At 58.0% G+C, this 19,208-nt stretch overlaps 1 protein-coding gene across 6 annotated transcripts in view; it reads right to left on the bottom strand.

Moving 5' to 3' along the window:
- Positions 1–19,208, bottom strand: part of TNS1 (tensin 1) — a 64,396-nt gene that overhangs the window by 15,704 nt on the left and 29,484 nt on the right. For all 6 annotated transcript variants that reach the window (XM_058809560.1, XM_058809561.1, XM_058809562.1 and 3 more), the window contains 5 exons: positions 9,453–11,153; positions 6,996–7,076; positions 3,110–3,288; positions 2,775–2,850; positions 303–395 (listed from right to left, as the gene is read on the bottom strand). In XM_058809560.1, the coding sequence (XP_058665543.1) occupies positions 303–395; positions 2,775–2,850; positions 3,110–3,288; positions 6,996–7,076; positions 9,453–11,153 (2,130 nt within the window). The remainder of the gene's footprint in view (positions 1–302; positions 396–2,774; positions 2,851–3,109; positions 3,289–6,995; positions 7,077–9,452; positions 11,154–19,208) is intronic.

Here is a 19,208-nt window from a genome sequence, read left to right as displayed (position 1 = left end):
AAGGAATGTAGGGGGTGGGAGAAAGAAGAGTATGGGGCTGAGCAGGAAACAGGGCCACAGGGTTATCTGCTAGCCTTCACTGCTGAAGACCCTACTGTGTGGAGCCCCCCAGAGCAGACAAACATCCCACATACTTACACAGTCCCAGAGGCCCCACAAAAGGCAACAAGGACCCCCACAGCCTCCTGGTCCCAAAAGGGAGGTGGAAGTGCCTTCTCCAAACTAGGGACCCTTCCAGGGTATCCTCACAGATGCCCCCACACAAAGATCTGCCTGCAGTCCCCACTCACATCCGCACTCACCTCCCACTGGATGCAGCAGGATCTCAGCCGGGTTGTGGGGCTTCAGCCCCAGCGCTGAGAGCGGGGTCTTGGCCAGGCCAGGGGGAGAACGCACTGTTGGCACAGTGGACATAAGGATGTTAGAGCAGGGTGGGAGTGATGCCTCAGAAAGGCTGGAGCTGCCCTTGGGTTCAGAACCCTGTAACCCATCCCACCCAATGGCTGCAAGGAAGGGCTGCTGAGAACACGAGATGTCCTTCTGCAACACCCTGCAGAAGGATGCTGATCCCCCTCTTCATTTGGAAGAGGACACAGGGCAGGAGGTGACTGGGAACAAGCCCCCTGCCCCTTTGCAAAGCTGGCAGGATGGAGAAAGGGGGCAACTCCCATCAGGACAGGCCCAGACCCCATCTCTCAGCACCATCCCCATAAAGTCCCGCCATAAAGACATGAAGCCCCTTTCACTTCCCCTATGTGAGCAGCCATCCCAACCCAGCTCTCCCACACCTGAACTCCTTTCTGCCAATCCTCACATCTGGCCAAGCTGGAATCCAGCTACCCAGAGCAGCTCATCAGCCCCACAAAAGGGACAGAAGGACTGCCAAAAATCCTCTGCCCTCCAGACCAGCTCAATGGGTGGATGAGGATGTTCACACAGAGGGCTGGCAATGCACATGTGAGTTCTGCACCCCTGTGCCCAGACATACACACCAGGAGGAGCTGTGTATGTGTGTATGGCTATGGTATGGATGGCATGGGGTTTCACAGGGCAGGGCAGACCGCCCCAAGCAGATTGCACCTCCTCCCCCTCCTACCCACTGGGTTTGCCCCATCTCCCTGATGCTGTATTTTCCTGTATCAGGGGAAACCTCAGGGCATCATGTTCAGCAAGAGAGACCAAAGGGCACGAGCCTCCAGCAGTGTCTGAATGTCTCTGACTGGTGGCACAGGCACAGGGCCTGTGGCGAGGCAGGGAGGCAGTGGGTGGTGGGAGGTCCAGAGGAAAGCCAGACCCTTGCCACAAGGCCAGGTCCACCCAGCAGCCTGGGGCTGGAGCAGCTGAGCAGCCAAGTTCCTGGGAAACTAAGACAGCAGCACCTTCCCCAGTGAGCATCTGATTCCTTCAGATCTATCTGACCCCAAAGCACAGTGTCAGCTCACACCTCAGTTGGCTGATGAGCAGCAGGGTCCTCACAGGGCCAGGAATTCTCCCAGGACCACCATCTCCAACAGAGGGGAACTGCTCCCGTATCCCTCAGGGCCACTTTGCAAAGCGTGAAAGCTGCAGCTTCAAGCTTCCCATGCTTCCCTGGCTGGTGCTGGATAAGCAGCACGGTCTCAGGGCCACGACCCCAGCCAGGCTGTTCCCGTCACCTCTGCAAGTGACTCATCTCCCAAAGCCACTGAGCCACTGCCAAAGGAGCTGCTGCTGCCCCCGGCCGAGCTCTCAGTCCCCAGGAACAACAGGGCCATTTCCGAGCTGCCAAGCACCCAGCAATGCTCCCACACTCATCTCCGCATCCCGAGAGACAGGGCTCAAATACCAGAGGATTGCAGGGAAGGAAGAGCAACAGTACCCAAGAAAATTGTGAACTTTTCCAAGCCCCATAGGCTGAGCTGTGGGGGCAGGTGGCTTCACTGCAACCATGGCATCAGAAGGGGCTGTGCTCAGCCCAAGCATCCCCAACCTAGAGCATCCCTCAGCCTTCAGCCTACAGAAGTGTTTTAGGGGGGATGGGGGGCTGTCATCTTTTCAATGGGTTTCCCAGTTGACTGGCTGCTCCATTGCACTGCTCTGGCCCAAGTCGTGCTGTGCGGACATGTGGCTGCTCCTCAGGGCTCGTTGCTCAAGCTGGTCACACAAACCCAGTCCACACAAACCCACCGTGACTGAGAGAGGGTAGGTCAGAACAGAGACACTGTGCTGGAGGAGCAGAGACAAGCTGCATGCAAAGAGCATCCCAGCCTTCTGCCCCTCCTGCCTTTGAAACTGTGAGCAAGAAGTGATGTGGTGTGAGTCTGCCCTCCTGATCTTCAGTCCCTCCTGCCTCCCTCCCACTCGCCTGCCACTGCAGTTTTGCTTCTCTTCATGCCATGCCAGTAGGAAAAATGGGGAGATGCAGGACAGGATGGGGTCATAGCATGCCTCTCTCCCCATCCCACCTTGGGATCCCAGCAAAGTAACACTCCAGTGAGTAGAGAGTGGGGAAAAGCCAAGAAGAGCGTGCCAAATATGTGATGCTGAAGTAAATGGGATGCTGACAGCAGCATGGAGTGGCAGGATAGGGAGGAGAAAGGAGGATGGAGAGGAGGAGTGGTTAACATGGTGGTGGGTGTCTGGAACCTGGAGCTGCCTGACCCTTGGCAAATTTCTGGCTTGCCCAGAGCCACCCACCGAGCCCCTCTGCCTCCCAGAGGCGTGGCACTTACAGGTGTTGGAGTAAGGGGTTTGTGGTGACACAGGGAAGGCTGGGGTGGGGGGAGAAATCTCACCGCCGCTGGAGGGTGGGCTGGTGGGGGAGGCACCCTCCATCTCCTCAAAGGCTTCCTTGTAGCTGTGGAGGTGAGGCTGGGGAGAGCAGGAGAAAGAGTCAGTCCCATCCCCATGATGGGCACAAACCTCTAGGACACCCCAAGGAGAGGGCAGAGGAGGAAAAGGGAAGGGTTTCACCTCCTCCCTGCTAACCACCACCCTCACCACCACAAAAACCATCACTGATGCCCAGCTCTGTGGCTGCTGTGAATGCTGACCAAGCCATCCCCCTCCCTGGAGGCACATCTCCCCAGTCAGCCACCCCCAAGCCCAGCAGTCCTCTGCTCCAGCCCACCTCTTTGGGCCTCCCTCCAGGGTTGGCTGCGATGGTGCTGACCACCTCAGGGGAGAGCACGGTGGGGCTGCGGGGCGAGCCCGGCTCCGGGGAGCTCTTCTCATAGTGGCTGTCGCTGGGAGTCCGCTTGCGGGCAGGGACAGCGCTCTCCTCCAGAGGCTTCTCCCGGGACTGTGCCCCTGCAGGGCAAGCACAGGGCGGCACAGGGGTGAGCAGCTGCCAACCGAGATGGGGACCAGCAGGAGATGCTTCAGGCCTGACCTGAGAGGTCTCAGCTGCAGCACTCACCTGCACAAAAACCCCCAGACCAGCATGGGTAGTTGGAGCCCATATACCCTACAACAATGACCCTAGACCAGGTGACAGAGCAAGGCAGGGCTGTGGCTAGTGGCTGAAATGCTGCACTAGCCCTCCCAAGCACCATTAGATTTTCAGGGACAACCTCCAGCAGTGGGTGCAAGGGGCAAGAGCATCCTGAGATTAGTCCAGACAGCCCATCCCTGCAGAGCAGGGAAGCAACAGGGCCTCCCGACAGCATCATAGTGGGAAATGACCAAATCAGCCAGCACAAGGACAGCTGTATTCAGCCTGCATCCCTGCACCCACAGCCAGATGTGGCTTCAACCACAGCAGTGGAAAAAGCCTGGTTTTGTGAATCCCCAAGGCAGAGGGAACACTAGATAAAGAAGAAAGAACCCATCAGAGAAATGGTGCAGGGAACCCTAAAAAAAACACTGCTGCTCTGTCCCCAGTGCAAAGACTCTCTAACAGGAGAGATCAGCATCTCCCCTCCATCTCCCCCCAAACATCTTCCCCAGATCCCCGCATTATGAGCCACCAATGTTCACAGGCTTGGGGGAAGAACGGAGCAACCAAGTCATCACAGGAGATTGGGTTTCTTGGGCTGTGGAGATCTCCTTGGCTGGGATAAAGCCCAGGAACACAAAGTTGGCACAGGGCAGGGGAGCTCAACTCTCCCAGCACCTGACAGTGCCCAAACACACTTTCTATCCCACCTCACCTGGTTAAGAGGTTACTCTGGGCTCATGGATGATGGTGCTGAGTTCAGTGCACAGCAACCCCGCAGAGTACCATGGGCACAGCTCAGAGACACTCCTACCCACTAGAAGTGGTGACAACACTGTCCTCTCTACTTTTCCCACAATCACTAAGCACTCGTGCTCCCCTTGGTCAGCTCATTCGGGAAGAAAAAAGAGAAAAAGGAGAGAAAGGAAAAAAAAAAAAAAAAGGAGAAAGGCCAGCATCACGCTCCAGGAAATGCACTTTTCAAACACCAACTCCTTTCCCACGGGCTGGCGGAGGAAAACCAGCCATCAGCTGCTTCCCCTCACTCCCGGGGGCTCCACATGGGACCCACGCTGACCTCCCCTCCTGGCTGCTCAGCACACACACCAGAGCCTTCCCAGCCCAGGGCAAGGGCTGCCAGGGCAGCAGGGAAGGAGGTGGCCCGGGCACATTTCTAAATAATCAGCCCAGTGAATGGCAACAACAATAAAATCGCGGCTCGGGGGGAGAGGCAGCCAGGCTGCGAGGCGGGGGACGCGAGCCAACGGGGCTGGCTCCAGCCGCAGAGGCGGCCTGGAAAATTCCACTAAGAGCAGCTTTGAAACACAACTCCCGATCCTTTCTGCAGGTGCTCACCGGCACGGGAGATGGCCATTAAAAGGACCCGTGGAGAGAACAGGGGGACCCAGAGGGTCCCTGGGAAGCTGTCTTGCAGGTATGGGCAGCATTGCACAGGGCCACCCCATATCTTTTGTCCTGCTCTTCACTTAAAGGGAAGAAAAAAAAGAAGAAACTGAAGCCCGCAGTTGCGAGTACAGGGAAAAACAAGATAGTGGGGGAGAAAAAAGCAAACTCTCATATTTTCTGTTTTTTCCTTCCACTTTGTGCACTGTGGGTTCTCCTGAACACTGCAGGAGCATCAGCAGGATGATCCCTTGGCCCATTCCAAAGTGAGCTGAAGGGCCCGAGCACTTCAGAGAGGCAGGGACTGTCTTCTCGAGCTGTGCACGCCTGCCTTGCTTTGCAGCTTCCATTTGGGAAGCACTAAACTCGGCAGATGGATGGAGCCTGGCTATCAGTGCACATCCCACATCTGCAGCATGGGACTCCCTCCCCTGCTCCGTCCCCAGGGCTTCACGTCACCTAACCACAGGGTGCTGGATCTGGCCCCTTGGGACACCCAGGAGCTCGGCAAGCCCTGGCTGCTCTGCTCCCCAGACATGGAAAGCGGCCGGGGCCACAGGGAGGGGAGGGAGGAGAAGGGAAAAAAGGGACTCATTGTTCAGGAGCGGAGAGTGGGAAACTTCACAGGCCGCCCGGAGCAAAGCCTGGAGGAAACCCAGGCTCTGAGTATGGCTCCCCCGACCCCCTGGGTGATTTATGGGATGGAAACTATGCTTGAAAAACAAACTCTCCTTTCCCCAGCTTGCTGTGCCCCCTCAGCAGACACAGCCTCCCTTAGCCACGGTACTGTCACTGGACTCCCAAGGACGCCGTGGCTGGCTGCAGGATGGCAGATTCCTGTTCACAAAGGGGGAGCAGGAGCCTGCACCCCACTCCTCACCCTCTCACCCAAAACCTACAGCTAACCTAGTACCAACCCACTGCCCTCAAACTCAGCACAGCTCTAGGGCTGGGGAAGGGCAGGGAGCACAACAGCTGGGGAAGGAGGAGACAGGAGCGATGGCAAACCCAGGTAATTTTGTAGCTGGGGAGCTAGGTTTTAGGCCAAATGAGGAGGTAGCTGCTTTTAGGCCATGAGATGCTAGAACTACTGCCTGGCAAGAGCCAGGTCATACCCCCACAGTAGACAGGAAAGAACAAAGAAATATCCCAAGGCCCTTGGGATGTGAATGGGGACACACAACACCCAGGGAAGAGAGATGCAAACTTACTCCCTGCCTGCATGAGGAACAGATGCTGTCCTGTGCTGCTCCTAACCAGAGCCCTACTCACCCCATCCTAGCACAGACTGGTCCCCACATCCTGCCTGATTACCCCAAATGGGTACAATAAAATACCTTACTCTGTGCTGAGGACTGGGAGGGTTCAAACTTCTTTGGTCCTCCTGGGGAGAAACCCAAGGTGCCAGTGGGGAGAGAAAGGACACACAGAAAGATGGTGACTCCCCAATCCATCTCCCACCTTCTCCTTGCCCTGCAATAAGTGGGTGCACACGCACCAAGCAGGTCACCAGCACACATCATCCAGGGCAAACTCACCTTCAAGGAGCAAGAGTCACACTGCATAAAACCCAGCCTCAGCAGCCCATACCCTCCAGCTGCACACCAAGACATGGGGATCCCTAAACTGACATAGGAGAGACCCTCCTGGGCTGACAACTGGCTATACCTGGGTTCTGTGGAGCTGCACCCCAGCCCTTGCTTCCCAAGGGGGTGAGCCATGGTCAGGGCAAAGCTTGCAGGGGATGCAGCAAGGGTCCAGGACTGGCCCAGCAATGAAAGCCCCACCAGCAAGCAGTGCCAGGCTTGGATGAAATGCAAAACCAAGCATGGGCAGGAGAGTCTGTACCCAGGGCCAGGGGCTCCCCATCACTGGAGGAGCTCAATGGGAGCCCTGGCCATCACTCTGCTGAGAAAAGGGATCAATGCTGCATGGAAATGGTCTCCTGAGCCTCCCTCCATCCCACATCCATGCAACACACAGATCACTCAGCATGCATAGAGGTGGAAGAAAGAATGAGAGGGAAGGAGTGATGAAGAGGAAGGAGAGAGAAAAGATGGGAAAAGGAAGGAAGGATGAGAGGGGGGAAGAATGCAAGAGAGGGAAGGATAAGGATGCATGGGGAAGGTTGGAGAACAAGGAAGGAGGGAAAGGGAAGGAGGTGGAATGAACGAACCAGAGAAGGACCGCTGCTGGCTCAGAGGAGGACGGGGGACTTTGGTGCTCTTGTTGAGTTCCCTGAGCTTGGCGTTGTACTCTGCCAGCATACCAGGACAGGGATTGCAAGGAGGGTGGGAGGTCACAGAGGACAGACACAGTCCCCCACAGAGAGAGGAAGGGGCAGACAGGACAAATGTCACAAGATACAACACAGGGGGAGAGAGAGAGAAAGAAAAAAAAATATTAGCTGGGGTCCAACAGATGAGTCTGGGGTCATTTGGGGTCTGAAGGAGCTCAGTCTCTGCTTGGAGCTGCTTTTCAATCAGCTAACTTGCCTAGCTCCAGGCACCACATAAACCCATATGGAAAATCAATGGTGGCTCCTGGTCATATGTAGCCTTGTGCAACACCACAACTGCCCCATCACCATCAGGGATGGCACCATGCACGTCCCCTTCATCACAGAATGCTCAGGGCTGGGACAAGATGGGGGGACCCTAGATGCCTTGCTAGGAGATAAGGGGGTCTTAAAGGATGACAGGACCACCTCCCCTGTGTGGGGAGATGCTGGGCATGCCAGCGCTGCCCTGTGCCATGTCTTCCCCTCCATCATCAGTGGGAAAAAGGAATGGGAGCATTCCCCCACCAAGAACAGAGGAGGTGTGAGATGCTCCTCATCTCTGTGCCAGGACATGCAGGCAATTTATAGCAGCAGGGAATGTAAACAAACATGTCCATGCCCCACAGTCCCCGCTGGCTGTCCCCTCCCAGCACTGCTGCCTTCAGGACTCCTCGTTCCCACCAGAGGTCAGGCCACCCGCCTGCGCTGTCCCCACCTCAGCACAGAAGGCCCAGCTCCAGCAGGGACAGGTGGCCACAGGCTGGGGCCATCCCCCACATGCCCCTCTCCTCCCTGGCAAGCCCAGTGGCTACAAGGGGACAACAGTAACCCCAGCCCAGCCCTGAGGACCTGATTCAAGGTTGGGGGGATGAATGTTTCTGGTAGACACCATCAAAAGTCCATTTCCCACACACTGCAAATACTCTTCCTCCTCTCCTTAGAACTGTCTACTTTTCCAGCCCATTTTAATTCTTCATATGGGGCAGCAGGGGAGGGCAGGCATGTGGTGTTTATAATATTAAATCCAGACATACAGCGCAGTTTGGGCATCCATGTGTCCTTAGGTTTGTTTAAATTCTTTGCAAAAGCCCCATGACCCTTTGTGAATCTAATCTGGATCACAGAGGTCAGGTCCAGAAGGATGCAAACTTCCTCCAACAACTCTATGACCCTCCTCAATCCCACTCCTCCCACTTGCACCCCTCCTGCCCCCCACCCTGTGACTCAGTCCCCACTCCTGGGAGGTTGATGCTGTTGGATTTTTCCAGCCAAGCCTTTTCCCCCTCCCTCTAATGCCGGGCGAGTTTCTGGACTGAGCACAGAGTTAGAAGGGACGGAGCTGCCAAGCCCCAGCATCACGAGCTGGCCCACAGCCCCAAACCCTTCCCAAATGTCACTCCACAATTGAACAACTGCAGCCGAAGCTGTAGGAAGGGAGGGCACCAAGCTGCCACAGCACCATGGCACCTTCTTTCTGGGCAGCTGGGACACTCTTGTGTCCCCAGAGCCCCTAAGCTAGAGCTGCAGGAGCGCAGGGGATTGGTGGGTGCAGCTTGCCCTCCACAGCACAGAGCTAATGCCTTCACCCAGCCAAGCACCAAACCCCTCTGGTAGGGCTGGGAAATGTCTTCCCAGCCCCTGACCACTGCCCCACAGCTAGGTCCAGATTCAAACCACCCTGGGCCAAGCTGGGCAGAACTACAGCTGACAGACAAAAGCCTAGTTCCCAAAAGCCTGGTCTCCACTCCAGCAGCACTCCAGCTGCCCAAGGAGGAGGTCTGAGCACCAAACCCAGAAATCCAGGGGGGAAAGAAAAGACTGAAATCAGGGACGAGCATAGAGACATCAAACACAAGACAAGTGAAGTTCTCTGCTGGTACCCTATACCAGATCATGCTCCAGGCAGGGAGAACACCATGTCCAAGTGGGGCCCGGCAGGACAACCTCAGCCAGAGATGAAAACATTTTCCCAAATTTTCCATATTCTCCCCAAAAGAAACACATTCCCCAGAGATCCAATGACTGGCCCCACCACCAGGGACAGACCAGCCCTATTACCCTAACATGACGGAGGGGATTTGACACCCTCAGCCACCCCTTCCCCACTCTGAGCAATGCTGCTGCAGACAGCAAGCTGCAAAGGAGGATCCCAGCAAAGAAGAGCAGCACAGGCTGCTCCCCTGGCCTGCATGTCTCCATGGCAGGGGGCTCAGTCCCAAGCCCAGATCCAGCACAGACAAGGAGTCTCCACATCACTTATTCCCAGCTGTACCATGCATGCCACCCCCGTGTGCTCCAGCACCTCGGGACATGCGATCCTCCCCATCCCCCCTAGGAACCAAAGGATCCTACCTGCCACCCTGTGGGCCACCAGGCCCTCCAGATTCAAGGGCTCTTCTGCCGACCTCGACAGGTCTTCATAGCTCTCCGGTCCCTTCAGGGGCATCTGGTTTTGTGCTGGGACGGTGGGGGAAGGTGGGGAGGAGGTGAGTTGCTGCTGAGACCCCACAGGGCTGTAGCACGAGGTGCTGAGTGGGACAGTGCCCATCTGTGCTCCGGCTGGGGCATGGCTGTAGCTCCTGGGCTCTGGCAGCGGTGCCAGCTGGTAGCTGTAGGGTGAATAGCTTTCCCGATAATCATGCACCCCATAGTCCAGCTCTCCGGGAGAATAGGCTTTGCTCCCGGGCTCAGAGACCACGGGGCTCACGGATGTGCCGAAGGACCTCGGCTGGGCCACCTGTGGAGTTGGCCGGGCGTAGAGACCAGCAATGGGCTGTGTGGAGAGGGAGGAGGGCAGGGGTCCGGCTGGCTTGTCCTGACGGGAGGTGGCAGGCACACTCTGCGACTTGTGGACGCCAGGTGCGAGGTCCAGCATGAGGACATCCAGCGCTTCAATGGACTGCTCAATCTCCCGGCGAGAGGGCGCCCGGGGGAATTCGGGCATGCTGTGGCTGTGTGGGGGCACCGTCTGCAGCGGGCTGGGCTGGGGGCTGCAGCTAGAGATGCTGGGGCTGTGGCTCTCCATGCCGCCCTCCTGCAGCCGGGAAGGTGGCCGGCTCCCCCCTTGCTGTTGCCAGGAATTCAGGCCCCTCTGCACAGCCTCCCGGCTGCTGGTACTGCGAGCCGGGGCCTGGGGCAGCGCCGGGTTGGCGTCGTACTTGGCAGTGTCCACTGCCGGGAAGGACCGGGAGCGGTAGGTTCCAGGGTGGTCGTAGGCATACAGGTAGGGCTGGGAGCTGGGCAGTGGCTGAGGCTGGAGCCACCCTGGGGCGTGGGAGCCCGGTAGGCGCTGAGGGTAGCCAGCCAGGTGCTCCTGAGTGGATGCCGAGGGCCGCAAGGAAGGCAGCGTATCACGGAGGTGGTGGCCCATCAGGGTGTTCTGGTTGTTGTAGGGGTAGCCACCGTTGGAGAGCGGCTCGCCATCGTACAGCCCCTCCTTCAGCAGCTTCTCAGCCCCATTGCAGCTCGAGGGGCCGTTGGGCAGGGAGGACAGGCTGCCCACCCGAGGTGCCTCCTGGTAGCCAGTCTCACTGGCAGTGGTGGTGCCATCCAAGGAGGAGAGCGTGCCCAGGCTGCCCACACTGTGCCCATCTTGGTTGGGCAGCTCATCATCCAAGATATCCGTCTCCCGCTCGGCCACCAGCGCCGCGGCGTTCCCGTTGACGTGCACCTGAGCCGGCACCACGTGGCGGCCCGGCATGGTGGGCAGGCGCGCCGGCACGGGGCCGGGCACGTGGTTGTGCATGGGCGGCGTGCTCTCCAAGCCAAAGCCAACAAGGAGACGATCCAGCTCCTGCTTCTCCTCAGGACTCAGCACCGCCTGGCCGCTGGGTGCCCCGCTCACCCCCGGCTCATCGGTCCGGTCGGTCTTGGTGGAGGCAGTGGAGTTGCCCGAGTCGCTGCTCACCGAGAGCGTGTGCTCGACGTGGTTGGGCGCTGCCGAGAGCGGGAGTCGGGCAGCGTTGACGGCACCGGTGCTGCCGTGGAGGGAGTCCTTCTTCTTCACTTTAGCGTAGAGGCTCCCATCCAGGGGCCCTTGTGTGTGCCCAACCTCTGCAAGGGGAGAAACGAACACGAGACCCCAGATCAATTGCTGGCTCTCTGCACGGAGCTAATGGGTCCCATTAGCCAGTGATTTCGATTTCTTCTGTGTGCCAGAACACTTAACGACCAGCATCGATGTCCCACCGGCGCCACCATGCAGAGACATCGCAGCCAGGTCCTCCCCAACCCCATGCCCCCACAGCCCCCCAATTCGCACGCAAGTGCTGCCTGCTCCACTGGGATCCACCAAATATCCCGTGCACTATTTCCAGGCATCATTCCTGGCAATTCTCCTCCACGGCTGGCAGGGGACGGGGCTACCCACACAGTCAGCGATCGCTGCTCCGCAGGGCTCGTCCAGCCTCAAAGGGCCATGTGGCACCGGGGAGGCAGAAAGGGAGGGTGGAGGAGATGCACCACAGGCCGTAGGAGGACGGGTGGAGGCAATCAGTATGTGGCCTCGTAGCTCTTTGTGTCTCCAGCTGGATGGATGTACTCAGCCCACAGGTGAAGGACAGATGAACCACAGACCCACCTTTCCTCCCCCTGCCCACTCTCCTCCCAGATAATGCACAGATCCAGCCACACAAACATCCTTGACTTTTTTTTCCCCTGACTACAGACAGGCTCCCAACCTTTCTATTCTTTCCCTTCCTTCTGTCAGGCCAGGTCAAGCTGCCCTAGAGATTCTGCAGCGACAGTGCCATTGCCCAACCCTGAACATGCAGCCTCTCCTCCACAGGAAGGTCCTGGCACCGTGATTCAAGTCCAGTGTGGGCAGCTGGCTCTGCTCCACAGCCCCAAAAGGCTGGGGGACAGGCGGGATATAGTAGAATCATCACCAGTAATCCTGCACTCCAGTTCTGAGCCCCGCAGCTTCCATCACACCCATCAGCACCAACACCACAACCAGCTGCACCCCTTAAACCTTTCCAAGTGGGGCAGACAGATTTTGGGGGTACAGAGGGACCTTGGCCACTGACAGCAGTGAGAATAGTTCCCAAGCTACATCCCCCCCTGCCAGAGCTGCACAGCACGGACCAGGCTGCAGACTCTTGTTTTTCCAGCTCCCTGACGAGGTTTCCTGGAAGGTCCCACGAGCAGTGTTAAACACTTTCTTTTGGAGGAAAAAATGACTCTTCCCTGGCGGGGGGCCAGGCAACTGACTCAGGGACGGAAGACGGCCCTAACACGATAGTGTGAAATCAGAGCGGCCCTATCTGCAAGCAAAACATTTCCGAGCTGGGACAGCTTAACCGGGCCCACGGTGCCGCACCCGCACCCCGGCAGCTCCCACGCCAACAGCCCCCTCACCACAGAGCACAGGAGGGTAATAACACCAAGCCCAAGTCCTACAAAGTCAGGACCTTCTCCTCGTCGCTGATTTTCCACTCCTGAATCCCCGCTGGCAGTATCCCAAGGAGGCAGCTGAGCCCCAAAGCCGCCCGTTGGCTTGAGGATGTCCCAGGACCACGCAGCAAGGTCCTCTCTGGGCACTTGGTATGGGAAAGAGTGAGAATTTCTCCCAGAGACTCAGAGCTGTTTTATCCAGCCAGTAAAGCCGGGAGCCAGTAGCATTTGTCTCCACAATACCTCCCACACTGGGGAAAAGGGTAAGAGAGGGAGGGAAACCCTTTCCATGGAGGGAAAAAGAGAAAAGCAGCACATCCAGGGGCAGTGTCAATGCTGGACAGGCTGAGACAGTGCTTGGAGACAGGGGGAAAGGCACAGCCCTCCCATCTGAAGGCTGTGATGGTGCTGGCTGGTCTCAAGAAACAGGGCAAAAGCCAGGATGGGGGCTGGGAGAACAACAGCAGAGGAACAGAAAGGAAAAGGGAATAAATAAATATAAATGTAACCACGTGGTGCCAAGGGAGAAAACAGACAGGAAAGGCTTTAATTACTCTTTGAGCTGGGTACTGCCCCACGGCTGGGAGAAATGTCTCCAAGAGAGGTGAGGATGGGGCACAGTGCAGTTCATGGCACAGACAGAAAGCCCCAACTGCTTCATCCCACCTTCCCCAGAATCTCTGATGAGGAGGAGGCACGGGGGGCTGGTGGCCACCCCCCTTCCCCAGAGCAGTAGCAGGGTAGTAAGCAAGGAACAGCCTGTGACAGCTCAGCCATCAGCCAAGCCCTTGTCCTACGGTTGCTCTGCCCCACACCTGACTGTTCATCCTGTCCTCAACCCCATGTACCTCCTGGGCTCTGATGCCACGAGACAAATCCCAAATCCTGCTATTTGCTGCCACTCCAAAGCCTCCTTCACTACCCCTGGGCCACACTATCTCTCATATGGGTATATGACTTTGTCGCCTGAGAAGTTGAATACAAAACAAAACAAAATAAAATTAAATTAAATTTTACAAAAATTAAAAAATAAAATAAAACTAAGGGATAATGGAACTGAATGCCTTAGCCAAGCCAGCCACCCTCAAAGCAGCAGGCTCTCAGCACCCCATTTGCAAAGAGCCTGCAGCTCCCAGCAAGGTCAGATTTCATCCCTGAAGGTCGGAGTGGCTCCTGCCTGGCAGACTGTGCCATCCCACCGTGGGCTGGGTTTGCCCTGGGCTCAGCCCCGTCGCAGCTCTGCCATGGCTCTATCTGCTCCAGCTGTACGGAGACAGCTGCAGGAAGCACCGAGCCCAGCCTGGCCCCAGCCCTGCTGCCAGGCTCACTGCCCTAGAGGAGAAAGGCTCTGCCCTCTTCCTCTACCCTGTGACTACATCCAGTAAAAAACTGGTCCAGGAAAAGTGTGACAGTACCAAGGGGGTGAGCTCGCATCCCCAAAATCCCAAATCCTGTCCACAGCTCTGCGCCGGTGCAGAAGATCAGGCTGAGGCATCACCGTGTCTCCCGCTGTCGTGCCCCCTCAGCATCCCACCTGCTGCCTCCACTCCCCACCCAGAGTTCTGGCCCCAGTACACTTCTGGAGCATCAGCCCACAGGGAAGACCCTGGGGTCCCAGGACCCTTTGCAGGATGTGGGGTGTGAGCAGAATCTCACGGGGAAGAGTTTAGCCTCCTTATCTCTGGTTTCATCCTGCAAGCAGATAGGACGGCACGGAGCAACCCCAGTCCAAGCCGTGGGTCACCACAACCATGAACTCATCATCCAGCCCCCAGACCAAAGAGAAGCAAAGTCAGGACTTACCAAAAGGGACAGGGATTAAAAAATCCGAGGTGAAGGGAAGGAGCAGGCAGCAAAATCCCTTTCCTCTACCCCTTCCAGCACCAGAGCCTTCCAGGGGCACCCGGTGTGGTGGCAGCTCCAACGGCGTCCACAGCCAGCTCCGAGTGTCCGTCCAGGACAGGAGCCGACGGCCTGGAGCTGGCTCGGGCTGGCTTTTGTCCCTTTGGCTCTGCTTTCCCTCTGGCGGAGGGAGCTGTTCCCTTCCAGCGCCGTGATCCCGCGGGGCCGCCAGAGGGGTACCGGGCCGGCGGCGGGGCGCCCGGAGGGGCGGGATGCGGGGAACCCCGGGACACGGGCAGCTGGAGGAGAGGATGGAGGAGCCGAAGGTGGGAGAGGCCGGAGATGGGATGGAGGCAAGGAGGTGCGGCCGTGCTCCCCTCCGCCCCGGACCACACAGGGACCACAGGGAGGAGCGGGAGGGGAAGGGGAGCGGCGCGGGGAGGGCGGCGGGGCCGCCCAAGCTCCAGCCCCAGCCCGAGTTAACCTCAGTGAGGTGCGGAGAGGGTGGGAGCCATGGAGGGAGGACAGCCAGACAGACAGCTTCCAGCTATGAATATTAACTACTTCCTCCACAGGCAGGGCTCCGCCGCGTTAACTGTTTCCTAGGCAGGACAGACAGCCGGACAGCTGGACAGCCTGCCCACCTTGCACCGTCCACTGAGCATCACCCCGCTGGGTGAGCCCCTCATTTGGGACACCCAGCCCTGCCCAGCCGCTGTGTGCACGCACCACACCTGTCCCCAAAGAGCAGCTACACATTCAGGGTGGGGATGTCCTTCCAAGCCACACATGATGCTGAAACCCAGACGGGGCTGCAAATTCAAGCGTCTTGCTGGAGACTTGAGTTTCTCCATCTGAAATAACTACACAGCTGAAGAGGGATGGAAACCAGCCATGGACAAGCCACCGACCTGCCGACCCATTTTCACAATCCCCTTGCCTGCCCTGCCAGCACCACGGGCATAGCACGGACATTCCAGCCCTGTTTTTGGGATATACATACTGCCCTGCTCTGTGACAGGAGGAATGCCATGATCCTATCCACTCCAGAGCTCTCTGAGACCAAACTGCTCCACCCCAAGCAAAATCCGTGCAGAAATGGTGCTCACAATTTGCTCGTCCAGGTGACAGCAAGCCCACCCCACACCCAGGCCCCTGCCTGAACCCATGCTCAGGACTCCACTCCTCAATTGATCCAATAAACTCAGCAAAACGTGAGGCTCCCTCTCTCTAATCCCCCAACCCGCGTTTCCCACACCCCCATGGATGACGGCAGGGGATGAGAGCAGTGTTTCCAGCCGGCCCCCTGACTCACAGCCCTGTTTGCTCCCAGATGCTCCCACTCACCAATCCTGCGTCCTTCCAAAACCTCCTGCTTATTTTCTGTCCTGGCTGTCTCGACTGCAGGAGGACACAGACAGAGCTCCCCTCTCCTGCCGTGGGACAACCCCAGGCCTAAGAACAGAACTGCTACAAGTTTCGACTTCAAAGACAGTTTTAAGGGGGAAGAGAAGGAGTTTCTACCAGTTGGTCTCTCTTTCCCTGCATCCCAGCCTTGCCTGGTTCCTGGTCCCAGTGGGAACAACGCCCACCCCCCACCCTACATGACAACCCCAAATACCAGGTCAGAGGACAGATCCTGCCCTGGGAATAGCCACACTGCAGCTGAAATGTCTACCCAAGCCTGTAGATGCTCCAACATTTAACCCATAGGGAATAATCAGAAGCAAGGGGGACACTCCCTGTGAATTCCCATCCAGCCCATGCAGATCCCCACTGCCCCCCAAAATGCCCACCTCAACACACCCTTACCTTGCAGCAGATGGAGCAGAGAGCAGTGGAGAGGTGCAGAATAAGGAAGGGGAAGTGAATTCCTTCAGCTTTAGTCAGCTGGTGAAGGCAAGAGGAGAGCCAGTGGCCCCCCTCCCCACCGAGCCTGGCCTAGGGACCGATCCAGCACCGGGGGAGAGCAGCAGCCTGCCAGCAGCTCCAGCAATGGATTTAACAGCTCTGGCCTGGACCATTTGGCTCTCCACCTCTGCACAGCCTGGCCTGCCCTCCTGGGCAGCCTCAGCCCCTCCTGACAAGTGGGGCAGGATTTGACCCCACTAGGAAAGGTGTACCCCATGAGATGCTGGCCCTCCTGGGGGGACAAACAGATGACAGTGACCCCATCGAGGGGCTTTCTCCTGCATGGAAAAGCACAGGATCAGCATCCAGCTCCATTTGTGGGGCTCCAGGACCCCCTGACCTTTGCCACATGTGGTTCAGGCTCTGATGTGACCTCTCCTCATTGGAAGGGTGGGATGCTCATCCCAGTCCCCACCCCAGCCAGCCCTGCCCTGCGAGTGGGGATGTGTGGGAAGACAGGGATGAGCTGCAGGGGAGCCCTATGCCAGAACCATGACTCAGGTGGGGAATTACCAACTCTCTCGCAGATGTTGGATTTGGCCAAGCCCTGGTCACTCTCTTCCCAGCCTGGTAAAGAGACAGGGCAGGCAGTGCCATCCCAGGGTGGGTCCAAGAACCAGTGATTACAGGGGGCTGCTGTAACCATTTCACATTTTCTCACACCACCCCAGGATGGCAGAGCTTGGGGTTCCCCCAAAACAGTCACACATCCAGACCTTGAGGTCAACCTGTCCACTGACTCCATGACAGCCTCAGCACCCTGTTCTCTATCAGCACTGGTTTTCTCAGCAAAACCAAACCAGGACATAAATTATCTCCAGACAGAGTTAGAGCATCTACAGTACCCCAAAATTTCTCTGCAGTGATCCTCCAACCAGCTGCAAGCCCAGCAGTACCACATCCAGCTACCAGCCTCCTCCTACTTCTCTGGAGCCAGCTTGGCACCCCAAGGAGAGCTACCACAGTGCTGGCAACTGCAAAATCAGCCAGAGGATGAAGCATGCCATCACCTCCCTTCAGCCTTCAAACACACTCAGCCAGTCAATGGCCATGGGGACTGCAGCAAGAACCTGCCAAGCAGCCACCACTGACCCCAAAGCCCCTTCAAGGAGGAGGAAGGAGGGCAGGCAGAGCACTTGCCTTCCCCAGGCTGTACCGACATGGCTGAGGGGTGGAAGGACAGGCTGTGGGGCATCCCACTCTCCCTAGGGACCACAGGACAGCCCAAACATGGTGGGCAGGAGACGCCCTGCCTGAGTAAAGCAGGAGAGTGAGTTCACTGATGGGGCCAGCCTGTCCCATGGAAGTGGCTCACAGAGAGCCTGTTGAATCCAGCTGTGTCCCCTCAGCCAGAGAGCAAGATGTGATGGTACAGCTCCCCCTCTCATGCACCCTGCTCTGGAAGAACTCAATCAACCAATGACCCCACTGCAAATGAGATTCCCCTTCTCCAAGTCCCCCCCGATAAGCGCAGCAGAGGTGAGGGGAACGCCAGGACAGGCACCATCCCCAGCCACCCGCCTGTCTCTCCAGCTCTGGGGTCCACAGCACCACCCCACCCTGGGAGGCACCCCCCAGCCCTTATGGGTGCTCCGTGCTGAGACAAAGCTGCTGCAGAAAGGGCATCCACCTGCAGTGAGAGCGGCTGCGGCCAGCAGAGAGGCGGTGTGGGGAACCCACCGTCACCGTGCGGCAGGCGATCCCGATCCCGTGGGCCCGGGCTGCAGCGGCGTCCCCTCGGCGGGTGGCAGGACGGGCAGTGGCGGGGACAAGGAGCAGCGGCTGATCCCAGCCCGGCGTGGGTCCTGGTGCCAACCTCACCCCCCTCCGCCCCCGGACGCCGCTTGCTCACGCCTGGTGGTGCCAAAAATGTGGCGTGCAATTCCCTGACCAAATAAGGCAAGAACGACCATAAACAGGGACCCCCCTGCACAACCAGACACCAGAGTCCCCATCCCGGCTTGGGACAGGCTGGAAAAGAGGAGAAGTGACAACAGAGAGGGAGAAAGATGGGAGCCCCTCGAGCCCACGCCGACTCCCACCACAAATGCTCAAAGTGCCCCATGGGACAGCTGGAAAGACCCCTTATAGATGGGCTTCTTGCAGCTGCTTCTGCTGGCATGGGTCAGAGGGCAGCCTTCTGCCTGCAGCTTCACCCTTGCACAGTCCCGGATCATCTCCAAACTGGGACAGTGTTTACAAATTCAAGGTGCCCTCGCTCCCTATTGCCACCCTTCCCGGCACAGAGGACAGCCCAGTTGGTGCATGGAGGGACCTCCACAGCCCTGACACCCGCTAAGACCCCTAAGGGGGAATGGAGAGGAGCCCTGGGGTATTTCTGCAGCCCCAATATTCACCAAGACCCCCACAAGAGTACAGAGATGAGTCCTGGGGTACCCCTGCAGCCCTGTGAGGGGATGGGGTGCAGAAACTTTGGCCCAGGGTCCAGAGGGGAACACATACAATGAGGCACTCAGGTCTCTGCAGGCAGGAGGGGACTGCCAGGCAGTCTTGCTGGATTGAGGCTGGACCCACAGCTCCCCAGGCTGCACATAGCCCACAGCTGAGCCTGCACATCACGAGTTGCCTGTTTACTGCCCTGTGCCAAGGCAAGTGCCCGTGCCAGTTCCACAGAGCCGCCCCAGGTCTGCCTCCATGTGACCACCATAGCACAGACACTCTCACCACCCCAGGCACCCAGAGCCCCCACTGTGAGCACCGCCATCCACTGCTCCCACTCGAAGCAGCTGGTGACCTTCAGGGACATCAGGGACCGCAGCTGTCCCTGCTCCAGGGACGCCTCTCCAGATCTGGCCAGGAAAGCCCAGGCATCTGCTTGGCCACGGGTGGCCTTGCCTCCAGGACAGGGGCCCACCACCCTTCGACACACAAATACTGCCCATTCCTGCCAAGTGGGTGACAGCAGGCAACTTGCTGCAACACAATGGGTGCTCAAAGGGC

The sequence above is a fragment of the Ammospiza caudacuta genome, chromosome 8 (genome assembly GCF_027887145.1).
Source record: "Ammospiza caudacuta isolate bAmmCau1 chromosome 8, bAmmCau1.pri, whole genome shotgun sequence".
Taxonomy (NCBI): Eukaryota; Metazoa; Chordata; class Aves; order Passeriformes; family Passerellidae; genus Ammospiza; species Ammospiza caudacuta.
The sequence above is the reverse complement of the archived record's forward strand: the minus strand, read 5'-3'. Positions and strand labels throughout refer to the sequence as shown.